The sequence below is a fragment of the Phascolarctos cinereus genome, unplaced genomic scaffold, assembly GCF_003287225.1.
Source record: "Phascolarctos cinereus isolate Bilbo 61053 unplaced genomic scaffold, phaCin_HiC Scaffold_726;HRSCAF=1367, whole genome shotgun sequence".
Classification (NCBI taxonomy): Eukaryota; Metazoa; Chordata; class Mammalia; order Diprotodontia; family Phascolarctidae; genus Phascolarctos; species Phascolarctos cinereus.
The window spans coordinates 376,257,405-376,277,340 of NW_027556098.1; the positions used below are offsets into that span (position 1 = coordinate 376,257,405).

Here is a 19,936-nt window from a genome sequence, read left to right on the forward strand (position 1 = left end):
GCCTCAAATCTCTCCCCACTCCAATCCATCCTCATTCAGTCACCAAAGTCTCACACACACACACACACACACACACACACACACACACACACACACCCCACCCTACTCAATAAACTCCAGTGGCTTCCTATTGCTTCCAGGATCAAATACAAAATATTCTGTTGGGCATTCAAAGCCCTTCCTAACCTCGCCCTCTCCTCCCTTTCCAGTCCTCTTACTCCCTACCATGTACCCTTTGATTCAGTAACACTGGCTTCCTGGCTGTTCCATGAATAAGACCATATCCTGGGCTCTAGGCAACTTATCTGACTGTCCCCCGTGCCTGGAACAGTCTTCCTCCTATACCCTGACTCCTAATCTTTCTGGCTTCCTTTAAGTCCCAACTTAAAAAGTCACCCTTTATTGGAAATTTTCCCCAACCCCTCTTAATTCTAGTGCCTTCCCTCTATTAATTATTCCCTATTTATCTTGCATCTAGCTTGCTTTGTATAGATTTGTCCCCCATTTAATCGTAAACTCCTTGAGGGTTACAAAAGTTGATGTTGCCTAAAGAGCATTAGAGTAGGAATCAGATTCCAGACTCAGCTCTGCCCTGAATTAATTGATGGATAGATGGATGGATGGATGGATGGATGGATGGATGGATGGATGGATAGAAAGCATTTTTGAGTACCAAGAATTGTGATAAGAGTTGTGCCTAAAGTCACCTAGATAGCATGGCAGCAGATAGAGTGCTGGACCTAAAGTCAGGAAGACCTACGTTCAAATTTGGCCTCACACATTTACCAGCTGAATGACCCTGTCCAAGTCACTTTGCCTCTACCTGCCTCAGTTTCCTCATCTGTAAAATGGGAAGTATAATACCACTTACTTCACAATTTTGTTGTGGGGATCAGACAATATGTGCATGCACTTTACAAACCTTAAAGGACTATAGAAATGTTATTATTGTTAGTATTATTATTATTATTATTATTATTATTATTATTATTATTATTATTATTATTATATCACTGCCACCCAGTGTATGCTTTGTGTATTAGGAAACAGTTGTGTTCCTGGTCTCAGACCAATTGAACTCTTCCTCATGAGACTGTGAGCTCCTTGAGGGCAGGCACAGTTTGGTTTTTGCCTTTCTTTGTATCCACAGTGCTTAGAGCCATGCCTGCTACTTAGTATTTAATACGTATTGGTTGACTGACTGGGGTTCAAAATACAAAAGTAAGACAATCCCTGCCTTCAAGGAGTTTACATTCTAATAGGAGAGACAACAGCCATAGGAAAGTCATGTCTGAAAAGAGGTGATTGAAAAGACACCAGTAAGGGGAGCCTTGCCCTAAATGAGGAGCCCTGACAGAGCTAGAATGACCTTGAAGGAAAGGTGGCACAGCCCAGCAGCAGGAAGCTGAGCTGGGACCAGAGATGAGCCCCCAAGATAGAAAGTGTGATGTGAGGAGACTCACCAATGGGGAGCCTGGGCCCCCAGGGTGAGAGCCAGAGTTGAAAGTGTTAAGTCCTCCAGGGCATTATCTCTAACATGCTCCCAGACATGCACAGCCCACTAACCTAGGTGAGAAAGTGAGTCTGAAAGAGTTTTGAAGAACCTCAAAGCTTTATGTGTGGGAAAGGATCATCTCATATAAATGTCGTATCTCCCCTAAGCCCAGAACAAGGGTTCTACTTAACTTAATGGATGGATGAATGGATGGATGGATGGATGGATGGATGGATGGATGGATGGATGGATGGACGGATGGACGGATGGATGGCATGAAGATTATATTCTTCTCTTTCACTACAGCAAAGGGGAGAAAATGCATCCCTCCCAGAAGAAAGAACTGAAGAATATGGCCAGCAGATGGAAGTAAATGAAAGGAGGATAGTCACAGGCTAGGGGAGCTCAGAGGGGAAGTGGTAACAAGGACGGAAGGAAAAGCAAACTTTTCTTTAAATAAAGTAATAAAATTCTGGTTTGAGACCACAGAGCTTTCCCCAGAGCTTAGCCAGAGGACCCAAAGCAGCTATATGAGAAAGGAAAGTCCCAGCAGGAGGAGTAATTGAGGGGCCACCAGGAACTGTGAGTCTTTTGTATTCTTTTTGTGCTGTTATTCAAGAAAAGGGGGTTGGGGTCTTTCTTTTCTAGTCTGGAATCCCTCCTTGCTCTGGGAAGAGTCAAGAACAGGGAGGGCTGGACTGGGGGTATGCAAGGCCTTGCTTTGGGGTAACTGGGGATAAAGTGGTGTTTGCTCCCCAAGGAAGGCAAAGCTCAATCCATTCATTTCACTCCTTCATCTCAGTTGGGGTTAAAAGGTATTCATTCCTCCCTCGGTTTTAGCTGGCATATCTTACACTGCTTTGGGGTGGACTTGTAGCAAATAAAGCTTGGGGTGCTAAAGGGCAGAAGTGAGGCACCACTGAAAGCTTGGGCAGAGGCATGGAGCCAGGAGAGGCAGCAGATGAAATATTCCATGATTCATTGGCACTGTGGCACAGAGGGAGCAAAATCGTTCTGGAGTCAGAGGACCAGGGTTCAAATTTTTCCTCTGATGCTTAAACATAGCCACTTAACTATCCTCTGGCCTCAGTCTCTTCTTCTGTGAAATTGCAGCAGTACTACCTGCCTCCCAGGGCTGATGTATAAACCTTGAAGTGCTATGATGCTGTGAGCTATAGTTACTATAACAGACCCTGGAGGTGGATTGTTTTGCCCAAAGTCAGCCAAACACCTGGACAGGCTGGTGTTATCCTGGTCCCTCTATTCCTGGGTTGAATTGACTGAGCTGAGGCTAGGCTGCTGCACTCTTATTTGGGTGACTGATGAAAGTAAAATGGTGCCATTAAGGAGACACCATCATTGTCATCATCAACCTACTATTTGCTGTAGGGGCCAAGGTCTGGGCTAAGGGTGGAGCTATACATACAATAAGTGAAAGCATCCTAATTCATAAGGAACTTACATTTTAAGAGGAGACAATAAGAAAAAATATAAGAGCATACAAAACAGGAACAGAATTCAAGTCAACACCAAGTAGTTAGCTAGCATTTATATAGCGCTTTAAGGTTTGCCAAGGTTTTTGCCAAATATCTCATTTTATCCTTGCAATGATGCTGGGATAGAGGTGCTATTATTTTCCCTGTTGTGCTGATGAGGAAACTGAGCATAACAGAGATTAAGTGACTTGCCCAGTTACAAAGCTAGTAAGTGTTTGAGGTCAGGTGTGAACTTGCATCTTCCTGACTCCAGTTCCAGTGCCCTAACCACTGCACCACCTCGCAGCCTGGATAGGGAGAGAGGGCACTAGCAACTGAGAAGATTAGTCAAGATTTCCTGCGCTCGAAGGAAGAACCTCACACACCCTCAATATTCAACAAACTTGGGCGGCATCCTGTTACCTCTAGGATCAAACAAAATGCTCTGTTTGGCCTTCCAAGCCATTCCTAACCTAGCCCCCCTCCTTTCCAGTCTTCTTCCTCCCTGCTATGGCCTCTTCAACCCAGCAACATTGGGCTCCTGGCTGTTCCATGAACAAAACTTGCAGACATTTTCTCTGGCTGTCCCCCCCATGCCGGGAACAGTTTCCCTCCTCCTCTTCACCTCCTGACCTCCCTGGCATACTTAAGACCCAACTGAAAACTCTCCCAACCCTTCTTAATCTAATGCCTTCCCTCTATTAATTATTTCTTTCTTTTTTTTTTTGGCTAGGCAATGGGGTTAAGTGACTTGCCCAGGGTCACACAGCTAGTAAGTGTTATGTGTCTGAGACCAGATTTGAACTCAGGTCCTGCTGAATCCAGGGCCAGTACTCTATCCATTGTGCCACCTAGCTGCCCCAATTATTTCTTAATCATCCTGCATGTAGCTTGCTTTGAATATATTTATTTACATGTTGTCTCCTCTATTAGATCAAGATCTTTGAGAGCAGGGACTGTCTTTAGCCTCTTTTCATATCCTCAGTGCTTAGCACAATGCCTGGCACATAGTAGGTGTTTTTAATAAAAACAAAAAAATTAAAATTAAATTAAAATTAATAAATGTTGATTGTTTGAACTGGATGTTTTGAAATAGAGGTGAGGCAGGAGTATATTCAGAGCATAGGCAGACATCCAGTAGAAAGGCAGGGTGATGGGAGGTGAGAGACAGTGTCATATGTGAAGACTGGGAGGCCAGCTTGGCTGGATTAAAGAGTAATATCTAAAGAAGGAGGTGGTTGTTGTTGTTTTTCTTCATGACCTCATTTAGGGTTTTCTTTGCAAAGATACTGCAGTGGTTTGCCATTTCCTTCTCCAGCTCATCTGACAGATGAGGAAACTGAGGCAAATAAGGTCTAGTGACTTGCCTAGGGTCACACAGCCAGTAAGTGTCTGAGGCCAGATTTCAACTCAGAAAGATGAGAATTCCCGGCTCCAGGCTGGGTGCTCCATCCTCTATGGCGCCACCTGGCTGCTAATAGTGATGTCTGTGAGGTTGGAGGGATGGTTTGGAGCCAGGTTGTGAAGGGTGTCAGTTTCATCCAGTGTGGCAGTTTGGTCAGCAATGGCCTGTACCCCTGATGATGCAGTTCAATTCAACAAGCATTCTCCAAGCTTGTTCAGCACCCACTGTCATGCCAGGCACTGAACATACAGACAAAAACAAAATCAGCCTGCCCTCAAGGAGCTTCCTTTCTACTACATGAAGGAGGTGGGGGAGAGAAAAATGATACAAAATATAGATAAAGCAAATGAGAGCAAGCCTGATGGTGGCTCTCAGGCGGTCCTCAAGGTCAGGAAGACCTGGTTCCGTTCCTGCCTTTGACACAGACTAGCTGGGTGACCTTAGACCTCAGACGATTCATTTAGCCTCTTGGGGAGCCATGCAGTAGTTGAAGATTGCGTGTTTCAGTACAGTTCTGATCTGGGTCTGTAGAAGGAATTTCTCATTGGGTGTGCCCTACACCAGTAATATCGCAGGTCTGGAAACTTCAATTAGAGCTTCATTCCTTCAGCTTCCCACTCCGATTCTTGGTAACTGTAAGTGGCCCCCTGGGAGTGAAGGTAATATTTTTCACTTATGAGTCATTTGCACTATAAAGTGAATGAGTTTCAGATCCCTTCCCGAGATCAGAATTTGAAAGGGGGAAGCTGTTGAGGCCTCTGTGGACCTTAGAGGGTAGCAGGTAATGAGCATAAAAATGATCAAGGGGATGAGGTCCAGGGGCAAGTGCAAAATGGGGAGCTGGGGGCACCAAAGACCTCAACCACTTTCACAATTTCACCCAGGCCCAGTCCAGAACATGCCTGTTATATACATGGAGACATCTTAATGCTTCTTCCAACGTCTCATCCAGGCACAGGGGTGAACCTGGGCTGTCGAAGGCTTTGCCAGGGGAACATAGCACTCTGGGAGATCCTGACAAATGGGAACGGCTTGGGGAATGGGAGACCCAATTTAACACTCAGAGTCTACTACCCTGACCTCGATTCAGAGGGTCTCACCTCCAAGTTGTCCATAGAGTGACAGATTTTCAGGCCATAGAAAATCTCATAGTCTAAATTCTAAGAGGGTTTGAGATCTTCCAAGGCGGGGTGGGGGTGAACACCTAGGCAAAATCATAGATGATTAAAGCATTGAAATATTGAAGTATAGATGAAGGAATCTTTATTTGCTCATCCATCTATCCATTCAACAAATACTTTCTGACCACCTCCTATGTGCAAGTCCTTTGTACACACCAAGTAAGTCATGATCTTTGCTCTCAGGTTTCTCATACTCTAGGAGGGGAAATAAGACCTAGCATGAAGGAAAGATGAATGAATTGAGCAAACAAAAGTATTTAGCACTTAACTCTGTGCAAAGCAGTGGGGGGACAAATAGAAAAAGGAAACAGTCCCTGATCTCAAAGAGCTGACATTGTAAAAGGGGAGACAGCGATCTATAGAAGGTTTCAGCCACACATCAGAAGGAAAGACCCCATAGTTCTTAAGGACACAGATAACAGAAAAGAAAGGGATGAACAAAGTTCATACATTTCAGGGGTGGAGGTGAAGAGGCTCAAAAAAGGGCTTCATGGAAGGGGTAGTGCCTGATTTGGGCTTAGACTATTTCATTCTCACAACAACCCTGGGAGGTAGGGACTATTATTATCCCCATTTTACAAATAAGGAAACAGAGGCAAAGAGGGTTAAGTGACTTGCCCAAGGTCACACAGCTAGTAAGTGTCTGAGGCCAGGTTTGAACTCAGGTCTTACTGACTCTAGGCCCAGTGCTCCATCCACTGGGCCACCTATGACTAAAGATGGGTGTGCCAGAATAGGATGTCAGAATATGAGGTTAAGGAATTAACCCCCACATATTTAGGCTTCCTTGCTCTGATGTTTATAAAGCATCTTCCTCTCAATGACACTGTGAGATAGTAATCACAAGTATGATAACCCTTATTTAATAATTTGAGTAAACTGAGGCCTCAAGAGGTAAATCAATTTGCCCAAGATTTAAAGAAAAAGAATCATGTGATATGATGGAAAAGGAACATATTCTAGACCAGGATTCAAATTCTGACTCTGAGGCTTACTACCCTTCTTCTTTCATGTTGCTCCTTTTGGGTTTACACAGAGGAAGACCCTGAAGGAAAAAGATATGGGACAGGTCAGCCTGATGGAGGAGCAGGGAATGGTTGAGAGCAGACGCCTTTACTGGGGGGGTGGGGAGACAAAAAGAAAGACAGAGGAAGACAAGGGAGAGTGGGAGAGAGGGAGAGAAAGAGAGAGAGAGAGAATGAGAGGGGGAGGGAGGAAGAGACAGAGAGAGAGAAAGAGAGAGAGAGAGAGAGAGAGAGAGAGAGAGAGAGAGAGAGAGAGAGAGAGAGAGAGAGAGAGAGAGAGAGAGAGAGAGAGAGAGAGAATGAGAGAGATGAGAGAGGAAGAGAGGGAGGGAGGGAGAGAGGGATGGATGAAAGAGCCCAGAATGATGGAGAACATAGGCCATTGAGAGGAAGGGCAGGGCCTGTTGGGAGAAGGATGTCATACTTAAGATCATATCCTACAGCTGGAAATGTTTGCCCTGATTAGGTAAAGCCTCGTTAGCACCACTCTGTGTTCCAGGCTTGGTCACAAAAGGGATTACAGAGTTCTTAAACAAGAGGTAACACATTTGTGGGTGATCAAGGGTGTGACCGTCTTCGGGTGTGGTTGAGGTCAGGCAGAGGAGGTTGAGAAATAAGAGATTAAGGTGTTTGTGGGAGAGTCAATGTGTATGCTGAAGTCCCCGACTATGAGGACAGTACATATAAGGAGATTTGAGGGGAAGGCAGGAGAAGATGAGGGGAACAGGAAAGCTTTTGTGCCAAAGGTGATGCTTGAGCTCAGCTTTGAAGGCTAGGGGAGATTCTAAGAGTCTTTTCCATGTCTGTCCTATACTGAAGGGAAAAAACAACCCTCACCTTAGCCTTCCATCCCCTGCTAACTATCTTTGATCTCTTCTGCCCTTTGTAGCTAAACTCAAGAAGGCCATCTACAAAGGTGCCTCCACTTTCTCTCCTCTCACTCTCTCCTTAACCCTTCACAATCTGGCTTCCAAACTTAACATTCCACCAAAACTACTCTTTCCAGTTACTGATGACCTCCTAGCTGCCAAATCCAGTGGCCTTTTCTCAATCCTCCTTCTCCCTGACCTCTCTGCAGCCTTTGACACTGTGGATCACACTCTTCTCCTTGAAAACCTCTTCTCTCCTGGTTTTCCTCCTACCTCCCTGACTGCTCCTTCACCATCTCCTTTGCTGGATCCTCCTCAAGATCATACCCTCTAACCACAAGTGTCCCTCAGGGCTCTGTCCTGGGCCCTTTTCTCTTCTCTCTCTGTGCTACTTCACTTGATGATCTTATCAACTCCTATGGATTTTATTACTGTCTCTGCTGACCTCTAATCTCACATCTCCAACCGCCTTTCAGACATCTCAAACTGAGTGTGAAATAAACCTCTTAAACTCAATGTGTACAAAACTGAACTCATTATATTTCCCCCTAAGTCCTTCACCCCTACCCCTACCCCTCCTACCTTCCCAACATCATCCTCCCAGTCTTTCAGACTCACAGCTGAGGAGTTATCCTGGACTCCTCACCATTTCTTACCCCCCATATCCAAGCTGTTGCCAAAGCCTGTCTATTTCACCTTTGCACCATCTTTCATTTGACACTGCCACTTGTCTGGTGCAGGCCCTTGTCCCTCACCTCACACCTGGATCACTGCAATAACCTCTTTGCTGGTGGGTCTGCCTGCCTCAAGTCTCCCCCTACTTCAATATCCTCCATTCAGATGCTAAAGTGATCCTTCTAAATTACAGGTCTGATCATCTCTCTCTCTCTCTCTCTCTCTCTCTCTCTCTCTCTCTCTCTCTCTCTCTCACTCACACACACACACACACACACACACACACACTCATTTAACTCCAGCAGCTCCCTCCCTATTACCTCCAGGAGCAAATACAAAATGCTCTATTTGGCATTCAAAGCCCTTCTTAACTTAGAGCCCCCTCCTGCCTTTCCAGTGTTCTCACTCCTTATTCCCTACCATGTACTCTTTCATCCAGTGACGCTGGCCTCCTGGCTCTTCCATGAACAAGCCCCTCCATCTCTGGGCTCTAGGCATTTTCTCTGGCTGTCTCCCATGCTGGAATAGTCTTCCTTCTCTGCTCTGCCTACTGACCTTTCTGGCTTCCTTTGAATCCCATATTAAAAAGTCATCTTTTATTAGAAGCCTTCCCCAACCACTCCTAATTCCAGTGATTTCCCTCTGTTAATTATTTCCCATTTATCCTGTACATACAAAACTCACTTTGTACGTGCTTGTCTCCACCATTAGACTGTAAGCTCCTTGAGGGCAGAGATTGTCTTTTGCTTCTTGTTGTATCCCCAGCACTTACTTATCACAGTGCTTGGCACCTAGTAGGCATCAAATAAATGTTGATTGATTGAAATGTTTTAGGGGCAGCTAGGTGGCACAGTAGCTACAGCTCTGGCCTTGGAGTCAGGAAGACCTGAGTTCAAATCCAGCCTCAGACACATGATAATTACCAGCTGTGTGACCCTGGGCAAGTCCCTTAACCCCAATTGCCTCACTAAAAAGCAAAAAAAAAAAAAAGAATGAAATGTTTTGTACATCCATATGTATGGACAGGTAGCTTCTTCCCAGTCAGAATTTAAGCCCCTTTGGGGCAGGGACAATTTTGTTTTCTCTTTGTATCTGCAGCACCTGGCAGAGTACCTGGCATACAGTAGGCCTTTAATAAATCCTTGTTGATAGATGAATGGATTGATTTCTATAGCTCTTTAAGATTTGTAAGAGGCTTTATAGGTGGCACAGTGGATAGAGCACTGACCCTGAAGTCAGGAGGACCTGAGATCAAATACGGCCTCAGACCAAACACTTGACACTAGCTGTGTAACCCTGAGCAAGTCACTGAACCCCAACTGTCTAAAAAAAAAAACAAAAAACCTTTATGTAGAAGATCTTATTGGAGTCTCACAACAAACCTGTGAAGTAAGTTCTAGTATTGTCCACATCTTATAGATCAGGAAACTGAGGTTCAGAGAGTCTAAATGATTTTTCTGATGGTTGCACAACAAGCAAAGGTAACATTCAAACCCAATTTTCTCTTGATTCCAAGCCAGCACTCTTCCCATTCTGTGAAACCACCTGAACTCTCCACTTCACATTGTGTTGGTAAACTCGGCCAAGACATTCTTCTAAGAAGCATGTGATACAGGGCAGCCAGGTGGTGCAGTGGAGAAAGTATGGGCCCTGGGGCCAGAGGATCTGAATTCAGATGTGGAAGAAGGAGAAGAAGGAAAAGGAGGAGGAGGAGGAGGAGGAGAAGGAAGAGGAGAAGGAGGAGAAGGAGAAGGAGAAGAAGAAGAAGGAGAAGGAAAGAGGAGAAGGAGAAGGAGAAGAAGGAGGAGGAGAAGGAGAAGAAGGAGAAGGAGAAGGAGGAGGAAGAGGAAAAGGAGGAGGAGGAGAGGGAGGAGGAGGAGAAGGAGAAGAAGGAGGAGGAGGAGAAGAAGGAGGAGGAGGAGGAGGAGAAGAAGAAGAAGAAGAAGAAGAAGAAGAAGAAGAAGAAGAAGAAGAAGAAGAAGAAGAAGAGAAGACAGCCTGCAGAGGCAAGAAGGTTGAATGCTGGCACCCACACTAGCCATGGGTACTTGGACAAGGCACCTCCTCTCTCAGGGTCTCAGTTAATTTATCCTCAAAAGAAAAAGTTGGATCAGGGTTTCTAGTTCATGATAACTTTCACATTCTATATTCTAATGTTCCTCCCATCTTCACAATTCCATGTTCTAACCTTCTATATTCTGTTTCCACTAACCTTAACAACTTATGTTCTAGGGGCAGCTAGGTGGCTCAGCGGATAGAGCACTGGCCCTGGAGTCAGGGAGGACCTGAGTTCAAATCCAGCCTCAGACACATAACACTCACTAGCTGTGTGACTCTGGGCAAGTCACTTAACCCCAATTGTCTCACCAAAAAAACCCCACAAAAAACAACAGCAACTTGTGTTCTAAGGCCTCTTCCAGCTCTAACATTCTATGTTCCAAGGTCCCTTTTTGATGGACTTCATAGCTATTACATTTTATGTTCTAAGTGTTTTCCCAGCACCAATATTCTCTTTTCTAAGGTATCTGTCAGCTTCAAAATTCCATATTCTAACATTGTACCCCCTAAGTTTCCCCTAGCTTTAGCATTCTTTGCTTTAAGGTTCTTCTTAGAACTGATATTCTATGTTCTAAGGTTCTAGTTCTAGTATTCTATGTTCAAAAAAGGCTCTCAAGCTTTAACAGTCTATATCCTAAGAACCCTCCCAGCTCTGACATTCTGTGTTCTAAGGCCCTCCCAGCTCTGACATTCTATGTCTTAAGGTCCCTTCCAACTATAACCTGCTACCTTCTAACCTTCGATGTACTAAGTCTCTTGGCCTTTGAGCCACGTCACCTCTACGGCCCCAGTTCTGGTATCTTATGTTCTATGACTTCTTCCATTTCTAACTCAGAAATTCTTTGTCTTCACACATTTATGTGGAGTAGACATTGACTCTGCCCCAGAGTAACCTAGCTGTATGCAAACTTACTGTGCCACTATGGTTTCAGGGGAGTCGCCTGTACTTTATACCCAGTAGATGCCAAACCAGACCTTAATGTGGTCATATCTCACATTCTCATGGACCTGAGAACACTTTCACTTCTAGTCAGAAATCCCCCTGATCACACCCAAGGTCACAGTTCCTCCACCTATAACATTTCCTTTCTTAAAATCTCAACAGAAGCCCCTTTTTATAGGCAAAGACACTCAAAGGAGATTATAGTCCTTGAGACATCAGTGCAAAGCCAACCGAAACAAATGTTCTATGGACCTGCGAATCCTAACATGCTTATTGTGCAAAGCTTGGGAACTATTCTGCTAGAAGGGAAAGAAATTTTGCTTTCGTGAAGTAAGAACAAGCAGTCTATTGCTTCACATATCCTGTGGTTATGTGTGGTCATGTCAACCCGATCATTTTTTTCTGATTGCTCTAACTGTCCTCCACAGTAACAATGCTGGCGTGGTCCAACCTGCCAAGCGCCCAGACTCTCTAGGGAGGGGTCTGTTGGGGCCAGTAAAGCTTGGTCCCCCGATCCCAGAAGCCTTCCTATCACTCGTCTTGACTCGAAAGTTCCAGTATTGGGTAAGTCATTTCCTCTGCTTGCTCTTAAGCCTCCCTTCTCCAACAATGGAGAAGTGATAGCTGACAAAGCCAGGGCAGCCCACTGCAGCCATACCAGAGGGGTGAGGAGGATCTACTTGGATCCTCTCAGATCCCCTGAGACCTTGCTTCCGGAACAAGGTAGGGGAAGAGAAAGAGGGGAGCACGAGGGGGTCTTCTGGAAAGTGCTGAAAAAAGACTTGTCTTGCCACGCTTGACCACAGGCCCATGACTCCAGCCCTGAGCACTTCCTCCCTCTCTCCTCTTTTTTAGGCTATGATGACATTTCATGCAAGGGCACTTGTCTCATTGAAATGTCCCTCCTAGAGTGTTTCATGTTGGCAGCAGCCCCTACCCCTTTCCTGCTAGTGAAGGTTGAAGGAAGGAGGTGTATGCAGAGTTATGAGATGTATGGGGTGTATTAAGATCACAGGCGTCAGAGCTAGAGGGAACCTTTGGGATGGCTCATTCCTAGCTCTGCTACTTCTCTGTGTTCCCTTAGGCAAGTTACTTTAAGTCTGGGCCTCACTTTCCATGAGATGAGATTGGGCTAGGTGACCTCTATGGCCTCTTATGGCTCTAAGACTATGAATCCACAAGGCCATACAGTGATGAAGAATGTTTCACCTCCCGAGGAAGCCATCTTTGGGTGGTATTAACTTCTTAGAAAGTCCTTCCTTACTGGGCATGGTGCCTGTAATCATGACTACAGTGGAGACAAGCCTGGTGCATCTCTTGCTCAGGGTCACTCGGACATTTACTAGCTACATGACCCTCGGCAAGTCGCTTTAACCCTGTTTGTCTCAGTTTACATCTGTAAAATGAATGAGGAAAAGGAAATGGCAAATGACTCCAGTATCTTTGCCTAGAAAACCCCAAATGGGACCATGAAGAGTTGGACACAGGTGAATAATAAGACAGGGGAGACAAGCCTGGTGCATCTCTTGAGCTTTGGAGTTCTGAGCTGCAGTGGTCTATGCCAATCAAGTGTCCACCCCAAGTTGAGCATCAATACGGTGAACGTCTGGTCAGTGAGCTATGAATGTACCCAAGGAAGGGCAAACTGAACTGGATCTTAAATTAGGTAGATTAAAGCACCTGTGATGGTTCAAGAAGTGGTTGAAGAACATCTAGAAAGGTAAACAATGATGTCAAGAGGCAGTCTGGCTTCATCAGGAACTCCTCATGCTAGAAGACCCTCATTCCTTTCTTTGATCAGATCACTAAACTGGTAGGTGAGGGGATGGCTGTGGATACAGTTTTTCTAGGCTTGAGCAAAGCACATACTTTTTTTTGGAGAAAATGGGAAAATATGGATGAAACAATAAAATAAATGGCAACAGAAATTAGTTGGATGGCTGGACTCAAAGAAGAGCTTTTAATAGCTCAATGCCAATGTGGCTGGAGGTCTCCAGTGGGGTGCCCAAGGATCTGGGTTTGGCCATGTGCTCTTGACTAATATTTTTATCAATGACTTGGATAAAGGGATAGACAGCACACTCACCAAGCTTGTCATCAACACAAAACTGGGAGGGATAGCCAACAGAGAGTATGGCAGACCCAAGATCCACAAGGATCTTTATAGGTCATAGCCTGGGTTTGAATCTATTAATATAAAATTCAATAGGGATAAAATCTTGCAAATATAATATGGGGAAGGCATAGATAGCAGTTGTTCTGAAAAATATCTGGAGGTTTCAGTGGGCTGCAAGCTCACTGAGTCAACAATATGATATGGCAGCTCCAAAAAAGTGAATGAGATCTTGGAGAGGCCACTGATACTTTTATCGAAGTCATTGGTAAAAATGTTAATGAACAGCACATGGCCAAGCCTCAAGTTCACGATGCATGGGAACCAAGCCCATTTACGCTTGAACAGAGAAGGTTCAGGAGGGACCTAATAATGGTCTTCTAGCATTTGGAGGATGATTGGGGGACGGAGGCATTAGACTCATTCTGCCTGGCCTCAGAAGCAGTAGAAACCACAGTGGCCAGCGCAAGCTTGATGTAAAGAAAACTTCCCGGGGTGCAGCTAGGTGGCACAGTGGATAGAACACTGGCCCTGAAGTCAGGAGGACCTGAGTTCAAATCCAGCCTCAGACCAAACACTTGTCACTTACTAGCTGTGTGACCCTGGGCAAGTCACTTAACCCCAATTGCCTAAAAAAAAGAAAATTTCCCAACCATTAGAGTTGCCCAGAAGCAGAAGGGGCTGCCTGGAGACACGGCAGCTCCCTGCTCCTTTGAGGTCTTCAAACAGAGGTTGGAAAATCACTAGTCAGCTACGCTGGACTGGGAATCCCTTCCAGGGATTCATTAGATTAGATGGTGACTGAAGTGCCTTTCAGCCTTCAAATGTGATGACCCTGGTTTGTTCAACTGATGCTTTGTACAGCATGGTGGTGAAGGCCTTTACAACTTCATTAACTCTTCTGCAAAGACTACCCTTCCAGCCATCGCATTCTGGGTTCTAAGGCCCCTCCCAGCTCTGAGATCCTATGTTCTAAGGCCCCTCCCAGTTCTGACATTCTGTGTTTTAAAGGCCCTCCCAGCTCTAATATTCTGTGTTCTAGGGGCACTCTCAGCTCTAACATCGTGTGTTCTAGGGGCCCTCCCACCTTTGGCATTCTGGGTTCTAAGGTCCCTCCCAGCTTTGACATTCTGTGTTCTAAAGCCCACCTCTGACATTCTGGGTTCTAAGGCCCCTTCCAGCTCTGACATTCTCTGTTCTAAGTCTGTTCCAGTTCTGGCATTCTTGATTCTAAAGGTCCCTGCTTGCTGTATCACTCTCTATCTATGTTCTTGGGATTGGGTTCCTAGAGTCACGGCTTCTCTACCTCATTTCCTGATCCACCTTTGAATGCTGCAAGCTCTTGTGGTGGAGACCCATAAGGGCTTATATAATATCCACGCAAAGGACTGAGTTACAGGATAGGGCCTTAGGTCTGCCTAAAGCCTGGGTTAACAATTACGAGTGTCTGAATCACAATCCACTTTAAATATCAATCATTTATACCTGGGGATAGTTAAAGGTGCTAAGGGCCTATAGGGATGGAGAAGAGTAAGGAAGAACATGGGAGGCCTGGGAATCTAGAACCTGGGAGATCACCACCAGAACAGGGAGATTTGGGACATAGAAGACAAATTGTCCCCAGGCTGTCTCTGTTTGGGGGGCTGCCCTTTCCAATGGCTTGGCCACACCTCCTGAGTCCCTGGGGCATGGTGGAGCATCTAATGTTTTTTTTTTTCCTTATGTCTGTTCCTTCTCTAGAGGTCTGAGAGACCCCGGCCCACCATGGATGCATGCTGGAACTCTGCCAATACCTCCCAAGGACACTTGGATTCTGAAGCGTTGAGGGACTACATGGTCCTGGATTTTCCCCAGAAGACGGCCATCGCCGTGATCTGTTCCCTCTTGGGCGTCCTGTGTGTCCTGGAGAATGCCGTCGTGCTCTTCCTGATCCTGTCCTCCCCAAGGCTCCGCAGGAAACCCTCTTACCTGTTCATTAGCAGCCTTGCAGGTGCTGACTTCCTGGCCAGCCTGGTTTTTGTCATCAGCTTTGTAAAATTCCATGTCTTCCACCAGGAAGAATCAAGGAGCGCCTTCCTCCTGAAGCTTGGGGGTGTCACCATGACCTTCACGGGCTCTGTGGGCAGCCTGCTGCTGACCGCCATCGACCGCTACCTCTGCCTGTGCCACCCTGCCAAATACAAGGCCCTGCTCACCCGGGGAAGGGCGCTGGCCACGCTCGCAGGCATGTGGGCCATCTCAATGGTGGTCTCCTACCTGCCGCTCATGGGGTGGACCTGTTGCCCCAGACCCTGCTCCGAACTCTTTCCCCTAATTTCCGATGACTATCTGCTGAGCTGGATTGTACTCATCATCATTCTGCTGGTTGCCATCATTTACACCTACACCTACGTCCTGTGGAAGGCCTACCGGCACACGTCAAATTTGGTGGTGTACCAACAGAGGCGGTTAACAGGCATGTCTCGGATGCGGCTGGATGTGAGGTTGGCCAAGACCCTGGGAGTGGTACTGATGGTGCTGCTTCTCTGCTGGCTGCCTGTGCTGACCCTCATGGTCTACAGTTTGGCTGCTTCATTGAATGAACACATTAAGAAGGTCTTTGCTTTTTGTTCCATGCTATGCCTGATCAATTCCATGGTGAACCCTATCATCTATGCCCAGCGAAGTAGGGAGATCCGTTCCTCTTCCAGAAAGTGGCTGACCCGTTGGAAAAATATGCTCAGAGGCACTGGAGCAGAGGGTGCAGAGGATACTCAGAAGTCCTCAGTCACAGAGACAGAGGGGGAGACAAAAGTCACCTGAGCCCCTGATCCTAGCCTCCTTATTGTCTTGGTTCATTAATTCCTATGTAGGTTTCTGATATCAAAGGTAATAGGCATCCCCACCTTCTCAAAAGCACCTATTATTAACACTAAAAAACCTTTTGTTAGTATAAAGATAACAGAGAGGCAATGTGCTACAGTAGATATAGAGGCTTTAAGGCTGGCCTCAGAGTCAGGAAGACTTGGCTCAAATCTGGCCTCTGACACATACTGGCTGTGTGACCTTGGGTTAGTCACTTAACAGAGCTCTAGGCAATTCTGTTAGGCTCTAAGTTTCAGAGAAGGGGCTGATCTGCATTGGTAGAGGAAGTTTCCTCTCCTGGAGTTCCAATGAAATCACAGATCCAGTGACTATACCCCTAACAGTGAAATACAGTTATCCTTTCCACATCACAGGGTTGGGGGCATGGCGCCCTCATGATCTGGAAAATCCACATAAAATCTTTTGGCCCTCCCTTTGTACCAAAGAAGAAGTTTGAAATATTGTGGTATTAAATGACAAAATATGTTGATATTATACAATACTATACATATATTTTATGCATTTCTGAGTTTCTAAATTTTTTCTGTGTCACCAACTGGCCTTTGTATATTGTCTGTGGCTTCCGCAAAACTCCCAGTGCCTGATGCCGACCTGTGACATATCAAAACCGCAATGGAGAAAGCCTCGATGTGGAAAGGATACTTGTAATGGGGCATTGATAAGCTAGCAATCCCAAAAGGTGAGTGGGGCAAGGGGGACAGAGGAAGAGAGACAGGACAGGAAAACAGCCCTGTAGTCTGTGAAGTTTGTGTTAGCATGAATAACGAATCCCTTGAAGTGGCTGCATTTATCTGAATTTGCACTATTTGAGGTTATAATTACATAAAATGTAGTCATTGGTTTCCAGCCCAATGGAAATATGCAGTGTAAATTTGAATAATGCCACAAGACAGGATTCATCACGCACCGTAATTATTTACACTAATCAGAACTTAATTGTATTGAGAAGTTATTGATACAAAGAAGATTTTGTAGGAGGAACAGCCTACCAGAACCAAGAGTGTAAGTTGGACGTTGGCATCCATGCTGGTGGTCCGTGTGCTCTCTTTCTCACTGTCGGGCTAGTCACCTCAAAGAATCCCTGCCCAGGGGGCTCACGGCACAGATGGATCCTGCTCAGTATCCCTGGAGGTTCAAGGCCAGGCATCCCACAGTGGGAGGTTGGAGGGGGAGAGAGGATCTTCTCACCACCAGCATAGACCCCCAGAGATTGCTGGCTAAGCAGTTCCAACAGGCCACTGGGAGCTGAGTTTTTATAGCTCTCCTGGAGGCCACAGCATTAGTTAACTGGTCTTTTCAAACACTGCAGTTTATCTTTGTTGACGCAGTTCAACCGGCCCTTGTAGAATAACCTTATTAGATCATTGGCCACGAACCAAGCTCCTTGTGGAAGGCCCTGGCTCATCAGATTAGGTACATAGAAGAATAAGCAGTTTCTTGGTGAAATATCCTCACTGGTCAAACAGAATTTCTGCAAGAAAGTGTATGTGATACATGTTGAATGTGTTGCAAATTCAATAACCTTACTTTACTTAACCAAAGGTACCTGTGTATTTTATTATTGTTGTTGTATTTGGTTGTTTTTTCAGGCATGTCCCAGCTTTGTTTCCCCATTTGGGGTTTTCTTGGCAAAGATCCTAGAGTGGTTTGCTTTTACCTTTTCCAGCTCATTTAATAGAGGAAACTGAGGCAAATGGGGTTAAGTGACTTGCCCAACGTCACACAGCTAGTTCATGTCTGAGGCCAGATTTGAATCCCTGATCTCCACCCACTGCGCCACCTAGCACAGTATTTTATTATTACAGCAGGACTTCAAGAACCTATGATTTCCTCTAGGATGGGAAGGGTACTCCCACACACATCCCTCAACCTCATCATGCTTTAATAGATAATTTTTGTGAAAAGTTGTCTGTAAATTACATTTGGGGGGTAATAGTTGTCTTTTAAATACAAGTCATCTCTATACCATCAAGACTATAAGATCAATCAACCAGGATTTATTAATGTGCCAGGCAATTTTTTTTGTAGATGAAAACAAATGCTTCTTCCTAAAGCCTTGAGGGGATGGAGTGGGGGTAGGGGGGGACAATGGGGTGCTGTTCTCGGGCACAGCGTAATTTGTGGACTCCAGACAAACGTGATGCCTACTGATACACATATTTCATCAGGAGAGCTAATCATTCTCAAACTGACGAAGGCTCCCAGGAAAGTATATTCCTTCTTAGGAAGGGTGAAGTTGATTCAGCCTGGCTGCTTCATATCTGTACTTGCTGTGAGACGCTGCTGGAGGTGGAAAAAGATTCATCTTCAAGATCGTCTTCCCACTGGGACTGGAAGCCTCCTGGGTGGAGTGCCAATTTCTCTGACTTAGTGTAGGAAGAACAGATATGGAGTGAGAAAGAGGAGTTTTCTGCAAACTAGACTTAGAGAACATGGTTTTGATCTTTAATTTCTTCTTCTTGTGTTTTGTAGGAATCGTTACTATCTAGCCAGAGTAATACAAAATATATACGCAAGGTATACCATAAGGTGATTTTTTTTGGAGGGGTGGAGAGAAAATGAGTTTCCCAATAGAGATTCCCATATTCACTGCAATGGGCCACTCAGACCCTAGAGTTCACATAAGCAATTGCTTTATATATGCATACATGTTATATATATATATATATATATATATTATTTATTATTAAATTTTGAGTTCAAATTCTATCTATCCTCAAGGCCCTTCCCTGCCCATTGATAAGACAAATAATATAATATCAATTACATATGTAAAATTAAACAAAATACACCTACATATTAGCCATGTTTCAAAAAAGAAAAATTTTTAAAATGAAAAGAAAATCCTTCAATCTGTACTCAGAGTTCATCAGTTCTCTCTGAGATGGATAGTATTTTTCATCATGAGTCATTAATGAATTGTGTTGGTTTGTTGTATTGAACAAAGTAGCTAAGTCTTTCATGTGGTCGAACATCTTTATAATATTGCTGTTACTATGTACAATGTTCTCCTGGTTCTGTTCACTTCACTTTGTATCAGTTCATATAAGCCTTCCCAGGTTTTTCTGAAACCATCCTGCTCACTTTTTTCTGTAAATTTTTTTTATTTTAAACTTAAATACAAAATGAGAAAAGAAAAAGAAAACATTGCCATGTACATAGCAGACCATAAGAGAGGATTCACTATAAAATGATAAATTTCCATGTCAAGAAAGCCAGTATAATAAATACTACACATTGTTTTCAAAGCTGCCTAGCTTTTCTTTACTTCCTTGTTAGTTTTCTTTTGTTCTCTGCTGAGCACTTTTTACTTAATTTTTCCCTTCCTTTCCCCTCAAAGGCTACAATTGAGTGTGGATGTACATCTATACGTAGATATCTATAAACATACTTGTATGCACTCATACACATACGTGTAAAACCATATTGTGCTTATTTCCCCCTATCATCTGGTTCTCTGAAGGTGAATAGCATCTTCCTTCATAAGTCCAAGGCTTCCCATGTTTTTCTAAATCGACCAGCTCATCATTTCTTACACCACGGCAATATTGCAACCCAACCCCATCCTTTCTGAGAGATTGTTTATGAAAGTTTTCCTCCCAATTTTCTGCATTCGTTCTGTTCTACATAGGTTTCATTTATACAAGAAAATTTTAATTTAAAATAATCAAAATTATTCTTTTCACATTTCAACAATGCTCTCACCTCATAATATAGTTTAAGGTCTGATACTGCTTACTCTACTTCCTTTACATCTTTTTCCCCTGGTTTCTTTGAAGTTCCTGATCTTTTGCCCTTCCAAACAAACTTTATTATTTTTTCTGACTCAGTA

General features: G+C 44.6%; 1 protein-coding gene across 7 annotated transcripts; it reads left to right on the forward strand.

Annotated features, from left to right (window-relative positions):
- The first annotated feature begins 1,772 nt into the window (after positions 1-1,772).
- CNR2 (cannabinoid receptor 2) lies at positions 1,773-19,352 on the forward strand. Of its 7 annotated transcripts, none has more exons than XM_078145603.1 (3): positions 1,773-2,077; positions 11,555-12,735; positions 14,980-19,352. In XM_078145603.1, exons 2-3 carry the CDS (start codon positions 12,685-12,687, stop codon positions 16,039-16,041), a joined length of 1,113 nt encoding a protein of 370 aa, XP_078001729.1. In that variant the 5' UTR covers positions 1,773-2,077; positions 11,555-12,684; the 3' UTR covers positions 16,042-19,352. The 7 variants fall into 7 exon arrangements, with proteins under 7 accessions (XP_078001729.1, XP_020838752.1, XP_020838749.1 ...); XM_020983090.2 differs by lacking the exon at positions 1,773-2,077 and adding an exon at positions 10,110-10,169 and having other exon boundaries at positions 11,555-11,690; XM_078145601.1 differs by lacking the exon at positions 1,773-2,077 and having other exon boundaries at positions 10,119-11,690; positions 12,578-12,735.
- Positions 19,353-19,936: the final 584 nt, after the last annotated feature.